Here is a 12,299-nt window from a genome sequence, read left to right as displayed (position 1 = left end):
AGAAAAAATAGTCCCTTATATATATTACACAAAAGTCTTGTAAATCAAAAAGATTTCTTATCTCTCCCAATCAGAAAGCTCTCATCCGTTGTAATCTTTAAAACGCAATTTTCCATGTCAGCTTTTTGCAATAAAAAAAAAGATAAGCTATTTATATTTTCTTCCCCCTTAGTTCCGTAAATAAAGAAGGAAAGTCTTACCTCATCTAGGTTATCTTAATTGCTGTTACTTTGACAAATCTCTTTAGCTATATAGATAAGAAAATGATAAATGTAGACAGGAGGTTTGCCTGCTAGTCCGTTAAAAAAAAACGGGTCACTTATCCAGCTGAGCTAGCATAAAATCCTCGCTCTGTCTGAACTGCTGGAAGACAGACAATTCTGACGAATTCCAGGCTCCAACAATCAAAACAAAACTATGTGGCAGATCTCACGCTTCTTCCTTATCCGGAAGAAATCATCCCCAGTCAGAAAAAACCCTTCTGACTGAATTTAAAACTGGATAAGTTTCATCCAAGACGGGAGCCCGTCTCAGAGGCAGCACAGGCGGAGGGATCCTCCTGGGAAGTCACCAGTTCAGACTTGTAAATAACATTACAAAAGTTATTAGCCTACAAAAAATGTTACCAGCCTGCTGGTAGGGGTGGAAAGACCTGTCAGTTTTGGTTCTCTCCGTTTACCAATCTTGAATTCAGTTCTCCACATTTCTGCAGCAATTTGCGATTTTTAAAAAAATCCTCATGAAACTTCTCCAGCATTTTAGTGTGAATTTTTGTAGGCAGTTTTGACTAATGTACACATTTTTGCAAGCGACTTCTCATCATATAATGCACATATGTAGGTTATTTTCACTCATATATTCATTTTTGTGCACATTTCCCCCTAACGTATGCATTTTTGTGAACACTGGTTGGTTGGTGAACTGCATTGCAAAATTTGAATAACAGCATATTTCCAGGGATGGCTGTGTTTCAGGTCAAATATTGTTTTGGAAAGTGCCAATTTGATAGCTTTAGCTTGAAATGTGAACTGAATCAAAATTCTCACCCATCCCTACCTGCTGGTAACTCTGTCCCTCCTCTGGTAACTGGCTTGGTATCTATGCAGGCCCCCGAGAAAGGATGGCACCCTCTGTCCCTCCTCTGCAAGTCTCTGTACTTGTTCACCCAGAATTCCATGCCCTCATCTGCTTGTACTTCCTTGTTACCTTTTGCTACAATCTTAGTTTTTAAACACAAGGCTGGTTTCATTAGAAATAACTCTTGGCACAATACCAAAAATCAAAGTCAAAATCAAAGAACAATATGTATATAAGAGGGTTTTTTAAGAGCTTAATGATAATAGACTAAGCTGAAAATGTATTTATTTATCACATGTGTATTTTCACAGGTAAGATGGCCCCATAGTGAAATGGCCCATTTTTGTAGTTCTAGTTCTTGCCTTCTGTTCTGATTTAACGTACTTGGTACAGGTACACAATTTAATGTACTTGGTACAGGTACGCAATTTAATGTACTTGGTACAGGTAGGCAATAATTCTATCACTTCTCTGGGTGGGTTTGAGAGTGGTCCTTATTCCCTATGCTTGGTGGTTAGCAAAAGTGTTGTGTCCAAACAACATGATGGCACCCCAGGGTGATTTAAAGGTGAAACACAAAAGGGCTGCAGAGCGAAGGAAAAAATGTCAGGTGGCCAACTTTATTCAGTACTACCATCCTAACATAATATGTCTCCAGGAGATTCACTATGCCCTCCCAGCAGATGGCCTCTTCAAGCTTAAATTCTTTGGTACCCATTATACTGCACCCGGTAACTCCTCTATCAATGAAAGAAAGTGCTCAGAGATGCTGAGGCTAGATATGTGTTCATTAAAGGTCAATGGCATCCATTTTTCTCAAACGTCTTCATGTGTCTGGATAAATTTGCTAAGGAAGATATAATTGTTTAGGACAACCTCAGTATGACCCGCAAGCTAGCAGGACTGGCAAAAAAATCAGGAGGCAACCTCACTAAGAGATTTGCTAATCTGTTATCTAAACAGAATCTGAAGGATGTCTGGTGCTTTTACATCCAGACGAATATGATTAAATGTGCCATCCACAGTGTCATGGATCATCATCATCCCATATTGATTATGTATTCATCTCTAAAGCATTTCTAGAGAGACTACTGAAGCCTGAATCAGGCATTGTAACTTCATTCAAAGCATTCGGATTCCATCCTATTAACTCCTTTGCGGCAATTTAAGCCAGTTTTGCTGTTACAATGTGCATAGTGGGTAAGTTGCCAGAAAGAATAAAAACATATTCTGACAATAATATTGGTTCAATTCCTGGCTTTGATATAGTTTGGGATGCAATGAAACTGGTCGTCCGAGGGGAGGCCCTTATGGAAATGGCCACCATGAAAAAACTAATAGCCCAATACTTTGCTGTATTGGCCAGGGACCTAGAGGTCTCAGAACAAAAATTAAACAATTCAGATCCCACCAGAATTACAAGATGCTTGTTGCCAAATGAAAAGAGTTAGAGGCAGCAGAAACAGGGTCAACCTTGAAGGTCCATCTTTATACTAAGCTATCTAAACTGTTGGGATATGCCCTGAGACAAAAAAAGGACAATGCAAAGATTTTGGCTGTCAGAACAAAGGATAGGATACAGGACACAAAACATTGGACCCACTATTGATTAAGCAAACCTTTACGGAGTACTGTTGCAACTTATGTCCATCCAAGAATCTCAACCGCAATGTAGCTGGGAATTGACCCTACTTTATCTGATTAACACAGCAGAGTGTGTGTGTGTGTGTGTTAGAGGCATAACTGAGGTCAATGAAGTGGTTAAAAATAAAAGCCCCATAAAGTCCTGGCCCACACAGCTTCTCGGGAGAAAACTATTAGAAATCTTCAGACCTGCTGATTCCCTATTTGAACATTTTATTTAATGATATACTTGGAGGTGAAGAGATCCCAAGCTGATGGTGTAATGTGAGTAGGAACTCAAGTGAATTAGAAGTAATTGTATGGGGGAATCAGTTGGGGGTGGGACCAGTAGGAAAACGAAAGTAGAGTTTTGGTTATGCAGCAACACACTGTGAAGTAAAGTTTGTTCCTTCTAACCAGCATTTGTGGTTCATTTCAAATCTTGCATATATTACATGGTGTCAGAAGACTACCTAAAAACATAAGGCAGTGAAAAATGGACCAGCTGAAGCCTCCAGGAACGTTGGTGTTTGAAGGAAATGCAGCAGAGAACTGGATAAGATGGAAGCAAGGGTTTGAATTGTACTGCATTGCAAGTGGAGCAGATAAGAAAGATGAGAGACTCCAGTCAGCATTATTTCTGCATGTGGCAGGTGAAGAAGCAAGAGAGGTTTTTAATACTTTCCAGTTTGATGATGATGCAGATAAATATAAAATTCAAGTTTTGATGAATAAATTTGAAGCATATTGTGTGCCCAGAAGAAATGTTACTTATGAAAGGCACAGGTTCTTCACTAGAATACAGAGTGAAGGAGAAAGTATAGACCAATATGTGACTGAGTTGAAGCTTTTGGCTCAGACCTGTGAATTTGGGGAGCTGTGTGATTCTCTTATTAAGGATCGCATAGTGTGTGGCATTCAGACAGACAGATTGAGAGCCAAGTTACCGAGAGAGAGTGATTTAATCCTTGAGTGTGCAGTGAATATATGCAGGGCAGAAGAAGTGACTGCAAAACAGATGAAAGATTTTGGGGCAACAAAAAAACAAATGGATGCCTTACAGGGCAAAAGTACCTTTGAAAAGCCAAAAGTAAACCGGTCTCAGAGCAAATGGAGCCCTGGCACTACTACCAGCCCCCAAGAAAAGGAAATGCCACAGAGGCCTGTAGTAGCAGCAAAGACCTGCTACAAGTGTGGTATCAGTCATCATGACATAAATGCTTGTCCTGTATATGGGAAGGAATGCAGAAGATGTGGCAAACTTAATCATTTTGCTAAAATGTGTAAAACTAGAGATAGAAAACATCAACGCAGACAAATGTTCTCAGTAGCAGATACAACTAAAAATGCTCATGATTTCTTCATTGGCACATTGAATTCTACAGCTCTGGAAGACGAATGGTGTGTGGATCTTCTCATAAATGATCACAAGTATGTGACCTTTAAGATTGACACAGGAGCACAGGCTAATGCAATGTCTTTAAATACATACAAAGCCTTGCAAGCTGAACCACTTCAGCATTTAAATGCCAGATTAATAACCTACACTGGAGAAAGACTACATGTGTCTGGTAAATGTAACCTGGATTGCAAATATAAAGATCAAAGAGCTGAGTTGGAATTTCACATAGTAGACTTTGATGCACAAGCTGTACTCGGTCTCCGGGCTGTGACTAATTTAAATTTGGTGCAAAGAGTTAATTTAATGAAAAGAGCTCCAGTAGATCAATGGGATGTTGCAGTTGAATACAAAGATGTATTTGAAGGCTTAGGTTGCTTACCGGAGAAATACACCATCAAAATCAACCCACAGGTTCCACCTGTAATTCATGCACCTCGGAAGGTTCCAGAGGCACTAAGGGATAAAGTCCAAACGGAACTGACTCGTATGGAGTAATTAAAAGTCATAGTTAAGGTAGAAGAACCTACAGAGTAGGTGAATTCAATTGTGGTTGTAGAGAAGCCTGGCCGGGACCAGATAAGAATATGTTTAGATCCAAGAGATATGAACAAAGCAATTTTAAGAGAACATTTTCAATTGCCTACTGTAGAAGAAATTACCAGTAAGCTAGCAGAAGCAGAATTGTTTACTGTTCTTGATGCCAGTAGTGGATTCTGGCAAATTCAGCTAGATGACAACAGTTCCAGGCTATGTACATTTAATACACCTTTTGGCAGGTACCGATCTACAAGAATGCCATTTGTTATCTCTTCAGCTCCTGAGGTCTATCAGAGGATGACCCAGCAGACATTTGAGGGTATTGATGGGGTCACATGCTACATAGATGATATCCTGGTGTGGGGGAAGACCAAACAGGAACAGAATGAGAGACTGAAGAGAGTTCTGGACAGGTGCCAAGAGAGGAATCTGAAATTGAACAAAGTGAAATGCAAATTTGCCATGACTGAAATAAAATATCTAGGACACATTTAACCAAAGATGGACTAAAACCTGATTCATCTAAAATAGAGGCCATCACTGAAATGCCCAGCCCAAGTAACAAAGCTGATCTTTATAGATTTCTAGGAATGGTGACTTACCTAGCAAAGTTTATCCCAAATTTGTTAACAGTAACAACCCTTTTAAAGCAGCTGTTGGCCCAAGATGTTGAATTTTGCTGGATGTCAGTTCATGAAACAGCATTCACACCGTTGAAAGAACTATTAACAAAAACTCCTGTTTTGAAATATTATAATGTGAAAGAACCTGTAACTCTGTCAGTGGATGCTAGTTCTACAGGCTTAGGTGCTGTACTGTTGCAAAGAGGTGCACCTGTTGCGTATGCTTCTAAAGCGATGACTGTGGCCCAACAGAACTATGCTCAAATAGAAAAGGAAATGTTGGCAATAGTATTTGGATCCACAAAATTCCATCAATTTCTCTATGGCAAAAAAGTGACTGTGGAAACGGACCACAAACCATTAGAGGCAATTTTCAGAATACCTTTGCATAATGCACCTCCAAGAATCCAAAGATGGCAGTTAACACTGCAGAAATATCAATTACAAGTGCACTATAGACCAGGCAAAGAATTAATCATTGCTGATGCCCTGTCCAGGGCATATCTTAAACAGGGTGAAGGAATAAGTTCTGAAGAAGCTGAGGTTGCTGTTAACCTCATGTTATCTTATTTACCAATCTCCGAATCAAAACTGAAAGAATTTCAGGTGGCTACTGAAAATGATTGCATTTTGCAAATCCTGAAAAATGCCATTTTGCAGGGGTGGCCATATAGAAGAGTAGAAGTTCCAGAGTGTATACGTGTTTATTGGAATTACAGAGAGGAATTAAGTGTTCACGATGGACTCATTTTTAAAAGTGACAGAATTGTAGTACCACAAGATTTGAGGAAGAGATATTGAATATTATACATGAGAGTCATCTGGGTGTTGAATTATGTAAAAAGTGGGCGCGAGAAGCTGTATATTGGCCAGGTATGTGTGCCCAAATTGAAGAATTGGTACTGTCATGTACCACATGTCACACCTTCAGAAATAAAAACCAAAAAGAACCAATGTTACTTCATGAAATTCCAAGAAGACCTTGGCAGAAGCTAGGAATGGACTTGTTTGAATTTGAAAGAAAGGACTATTTACTTTTGGTTGATTATTATTCAAAATATGTGGAAATATGTTTGCTTGAAGACACTACAAGTAGATCAGTAATTTTACACTGCAAATCTATATTTGCAAGACATGGTATACCTGAAGAGGTTGTCAGTGATAATGGCCCTCAGGTTTGCTCTAGAGACTTTAAAATGTTTGCCAAAGATTGGGACTTTGTTCACACAACATCCAGTCCACTATTTCCTCAATCAAATGGAATGGCAGAAAGAGCGATCCAAACAGTAAAGAGGATTCTTAAGAAATCTAGTCTGAATAACACAGATCCTTATCTTAGTTTATTGGATTACAGAAATACGCCTACAGTAGATACAGCCTCACCTGCATAACTTTTAATGGGGAGACGTTTAAGAACCAGGTTGCCTACCTCAGCACCGTTGTTACTATCTCAGCAGGTAAAAGGTGACATACAGACACATCTGAAGAGAAGACAAGAAAAACAGAAGCTTTACTTTGACAAAGGTTCAAAGTCTTTACCACCTTTGCAGGTTGGTGATTCTATTAATGTTTGGCAAGATGGAGTGTGGAAACCAGCGAGAGTGACTGGACAAAACATGCCTCCAAGATCATATTCGGTTCAGACTGATGATTTAGTTGTCTACCGAAGGAACATAAGAGATCTTCAAAGCACTCCAAGTTGTGAACCAAAAATGGATGAGACTGCTGAGACTGCAACTGCACCTCCATCAGAGGTAGACCTATCAGAGTGTCAAGATAACAAAAGTGGAACAGTTGTAGCACAAAGTGCCAGTGATATACCAGAGAAGATTTTGGACTCTGAGTTACCTGTTACTACATCAAGAGGCAGAGTGATCAGAAAAAAGTTTCTATCTTTTTTCTTAAAAATAGAAAAGGGAGATGTAATAAGAGTAGGAACTCAAGTGAATTAGAAGTAATTGTATGGGGGAATCAGTTGGGGGTGGGACCAGTAGGAAAACGAAAGTAGAGTTTTTGGTTATGCAGCAACACACTGTGAAGTAAAGTTTGTTCCTTCTAACCAGCTTTTGTGGTTCATTTCAAATCTTGCAAATATTACAGATGGCACCAGCCCCACTTAGTTATGACCCCTAAACCTGGAAAGGACCTGATGGATGTTTATCCATGTTGTCCCATTTCCTGAGCAGTCAGAAGTCAGAATGATAGACTTTGTACAGGTATACTTGCCAATAGATTAAATTATTTCATTTTGTCATATGTTCACCACAGCTGACCCAGCTTTGTCTGGGGTAGATAAATCTCTGACCCCATAAGATGCATCCTAGCCATGATGGCTATGTCCTACCTCCAGTGAACACCAGTTGCTGGGAATGGCAAGTGGGGAGAGTACTGTTAAACTCAGGTCCTGCTTGGAGGCTTCCCACCAGCATGTGGGTGACCACAGTGAGAACAGGATTAGATGGGCCTGATCCAGCAGGGCTCTACTTATGTTCTTATCCAATATGCATTATGTCTCAAACATGGACCTGAATCTAATTTTGGAAAATGGCTTTGTTTTCTTAGAATGAAATTGTGATTGGTTTTGAAATACCTATTCATAAGATTCTCCCAAATGGCTCCAACCAGGGTCAGCGCCAGACATGCCTGGGTCATTGGGCACCAGCTTCTCCCAGGCCCTGGCACACACACGCACCTACCTGTCTCTTGCAGGGAGGGAGCTTCTTCCGCCTACCCGTTCGCTGGCTCCATCTCTCTTGTCTTTTGCGGCTGCGCGGACTGCTACGTGCACGCATCACTGCCATCAACCAAGATGGTGGCAGAGGCTTCAGCCCCTTAGGGAAACCTCAGCTGCCAACTTGGTTAATGGCAGTCCTGCACGTGCAACCCGCGCAGCCACAAAATACAGGAAAGATTGCGGCAAAGGAGTGCTACTCCTCCCCCACCCTATTAAGAGGCCCCTCAGGGGCCCCTGTGGCTCCAGGGGCCCTCAGTCAGGGCCCAACCGGGCCACCCTTTGGGACTGGCCCTGGTTCCAACAACAATATACAGGATTTTTCACCCAGCCCAATTCCTTTTATTTACATACGAAATATGTGATATAAGCAGTTAACAAATCTCCAGCAGATAAACCTCTGGACCTCTTGCTTTTTCTGGTCTTGCTGCTGAATTAACAAGAGCATTTGCTTCTTGTAGTGTAGGTGTTGCTTTGAGATTTCCCCATAGATATGCCATCAAGGCCCAAACCTGCTGAAGCTTGTGAGATTGTCCCACGATAAGAAGATGCTGCAAACCTCAAAAGCCTAGCTATTTAAATTGGAGGGGTGTGGAAAAGCATAGGCTTGTAATGCAACTTAGCAGTTCACAAGCACATATACATTCCTCATCACTTGATCATTGACAACTGACTCATCCAAAAGTGTCGGGTCTGAAGTGGTTTCAGCCAGCCAGAGGTGTAGCAAGACAATTTTCATCGGGGGGTGGGGGGCAGAGACAAAAATTGGTGGGGCAGAAGGGTTGGGGCTTTGGTTACTATAAAAGAGGTTTCTGGGGGAAAACGTTTCATTGGTAATGACAAAAAACCCCAATTCATGCATTTTAATTAGGAACTATGATTTGTGAAATTTACAACAAAGCAAATTAATTTAAATACAATATTTTCCACACGCAAAATAACTGTGTAAACTAAATAACAGTGACTAGGAAGTAAATGTATATCATGTATGTCATCCTACTGTAATGATCTGAACTGTTAATAAAGTCTAATGTGCCATGATTTCTCTGCAAACTTGCAGAGGAACTGTTCACTTGAAATTCTTTCAGATATGTTACTTTCAAAAGCCAAGATTACTAAGTTTGTTTTTCTGTGATGAAGCATTGAACACTTGTATGGTGTCAACACGTGTCAAAGCTAAGAATGAATTTTCACACTCAGCTATATATGCACCAAAGGTGAGTCTTGCAGCATACAAAGTGTGCAAACATGGAAAGGCTTCCTTGTACAGCTACCGTCTTGAGGCAGCTACTTCCCGGAACTAACTAACCTGGTTTACTTTGCCATGCCAGGAAAGCAATTAAGAGAAATTTCACTTTAAAAATTAAATTAATATCTATAAATATCACTTTTCACAAGGAAATGCTTAACAGTATGTCACATAGGAACTATATGTCTCTCCAAGTACTAGAATTAACTGTGAAAATGGAAATGGACTGCCTTCAAGTTGATCCCGACTTATGACTACCCGATGAATAGGGTTTTCATGGTAAGCGGTATTCAGAAGGGGTTTACCATTGCCTTCCTCTGAGGCTAGTCCTCCCCAGCTGGCTAGGGCCTGCTCAGCTTGCCACAGCTGCACAAGCCAGCCCCTTCCTTGTCCGCAACTGCCAGCTGGGGGGCAACTGGGCTCCTTGGGAATATGCAGCTTGCCCATGGCTGCACAGGTGGCAGGGCACCTAACCCCTGAGCCACTCACTGTGGGGGTGATCTTTAGCTGGCCCTTGACACCCAGGAGACATGAGCAGGGATTTGAATTCACAGACTCTGGACTCCCAGCCAGGCTCTCCTCCCCACTATGCTATACTAGCTGATGTCTCATCATTTGAAGGCTTACACCTTCAAATGGAGATGTGAACCAACTCCATTGAAAAGATTGAATCTGAGTTGAGATTATATGAAATGATTCTGTCTGTGGAATTTGATCAGTGACAGCAACTTATTCACACATACAAGTCACAGTTGATGCTGCTGTCATCATGTGATAATTATGTGTGAAACATCTTGGAATTACTTGAAACAGAACTTATATAGATAACACTGTCCAGTTGCCTGGCAATACTGTAGGCTGTATGGGTTATCATTCTTCTGATACCTGAAAAGCTGTAAAGAAGAGGACAAAGACCTGTTCTCTGCTACCTTAGAGGGCAGGGCTAGATCTAATTGGGTGAAGCTGCAGGACAGCAAATTTCAGCTGAATATGAGATTGCAAGAGCATTTTGACAGCGAACCCAACTGCCTAAACGGGTGATACGCTCTCCTTGCTGGAGGTCATTAAGCAGAGGCTCTGGATTCTCTGCACTGAGCAGGAAGTTGGACTTGACAGTCCACAAGTCCTCCTCCAATGCTATGATTCTATAGTATGATTCCAAATTTTCCTGCCCTCCTTTGCCTGTCTGGAATGTGCCCTTGAACTGTGATCTTGTATGTTTGGATGGAGGATGAAGAGATGAGGGACTGGATGTAAAAATCTCTCTTTTGCATGGCTGGAATGTAGCCATCTGTACAAAGGTAAGAGTCCATCCTTTTGCCTCTGGCCTGCCCATTTCTGCCTCTGCTCCCACCCATCACTGGCATGTGGCCCTCAAAAGGTTGCCTATTGGGAAATATGGCCCTCAGGTGGAATTTTTTTTCCACCAGTGCTGGACTACAGGTTTGCATTCCCTCACTGGCATGGGTACAGTCAAAGACCTGGTCTGATCCAGGCAACATCTGCTGCCATACTTCTACCCTAGCTGAGGTTTAGGGTGGTATTTAACTAAGTCCTATTCAGAGCAGACCCACTGAAATGAATGGATCTAAGTGATTCATGTTTATTAACTTCAGTGGGTCTACTCTTAGTAGGACTAAAACTGGATACAATCAGACTCCTGTCCATATCATCCATGAACTCATCACAGCAGGAGTCTGACAGCATATAGCAACAAATACAATTTGGCTATTCAGTCAAATACCTTCCTCAAATATATAATTTAGCTGCTATCTTAAAACTTGGGTGAGGCAAATAAATAAGTCAGGAAGTCTAAAGCTGCCACTGAGATTCCTTGCCCTTTCCAAGTCTATAATATTGTCTCAAGAACATTATATTGGTGGCCATAAAAACAGTAAAGTAATTAGGGCTGCAATCTTATGTCCACTTACCTGGGCGTAAACTCCATTGACCACAATGGGAATAACTTCTTTGTGAACATGAATTTGATTACTCTGTTAAAAATACAATATTTTGGACCTTACCTTTCAGCTCCCGTATATAACAAAGGTTGGTATTGCTGATTAAATTCACTTCTCGCTTGTATTTGAGGCCAGATGTTATGAGGTGAAGGCAGGCCAGCACAAGAGGTTTTGCTGCTGACAAGATGACAGTACCTCCCCATTCCACATACAAAAGCTGACCAGACCATCAATTGAACTGCATTTCAACATCCTCCACTCCTCCTGAGGTCAACAGGCTAGCTCAGAGAGTGCAGGGCAGACCAAATGGCTCACACAACTCTGTCCACTCATCGCCACAGAAGCATCTGCCTCACACTACCCATTAGTAAGGTCTGCCCTGGGTGCAGGTGGCATATTTATTCCTACATATATTTTTTCTTTGGTAATGAGAGACTATACTCAGGTTTTGCAATGCTTTATTTGGAATGCTTTAAGGTAATCTCAATGATCAAACACAAGCAGTGGGGCATAAACAAAAAATGAAAATATACAATGTTGTCATATTTAACTTGAATATGGATCAATCATATTTAACTTGAATATGGATCAATTCCACAGTAATCACTGGCTTTTTATTTTAGAAAAACATTCCCCAATGACAGAAAACAGCACCAAATCAAAGGCTAGGCTGCTGTTCCAGTGACATCCTAGGTTGTTACCTGCATAGGTTTTTGAGGTTTGAGGAGATGCTACAAGTATTGCCCTAGGCCAGAAATTCCAATAAAGTAATTAACTACTGTAGATGAGTAAGAAATGAAGTTATTTTGGAGACATAATAAAAAAAATTACATACTGTTTTAATTGCTGCATGTGAAAAGTACATATTGTCAAACCTGTTTGAATAACAACTTCATATAGAAAGTAAGTTGTACAGCCTTCACAAAATATGAAACTATATAGATTACCTGTTCAATATTTCATGCTCAGGTTTCAAAGGCTTATAGAAAAATTGTTGCAATCGACCTATATAAATCAGGCTTTTGATGAACAGAGGATTCCACTTAAGGAGAACAGAATCTGCCAGCAAAAACAATACTGCGAGTTTTGGTGTGCC

The 12,299-nt window shown here is 40.8% G+C and overlaps 1 protein-coding gene across 2 annotated transcripts in view; it reads right to left on the bottom strand.

Moving 5' to 3' along the window:
- Positions 1-11,653: 11,653 nt before the first annotated feature.
- SERPINB5 (serpin family B member 5) overlaps positions 11,654-12,299 on the bottom strand; it is a 22,580-nt gene continuing 21,934 nt past the window's right edge. The window contains exon 7 of one of the 2 annotated variants that reach the window (XM_061590433.1): positions 11,654-12,299. This exon is cut by the window's right edge and continues 340 nt beyond it. In XM_061590433.1, coding sequence (XP_061446417.1) covers positions 12,247-12,299 — 53 coding nt within the window. In that variant the 3' untranslated portion in view covers positions 11,654-12,246. The other variant, XM_061590425.1, reaches the window with a different exon arrangement.

Source organism: Rhineura floridana, chromosome 1 (assembly GCF_030035675.1).
Source record: "Rhineura floridana isolate rRhiFlo1 chromosome 1, rRhiFlo1.hap2, whole genome shotgun sequence".
NCBI classification, from domain to species: domain Eukaryota; kingdom Metazoa; phylum Chordata; class Lepidosauria; order Squamata; family Rhineuridae; genus Rhineura; species Rhineura floridana.
This window is presented reverse-complemented; position numbering and strand designations above follow the sequence as displayed.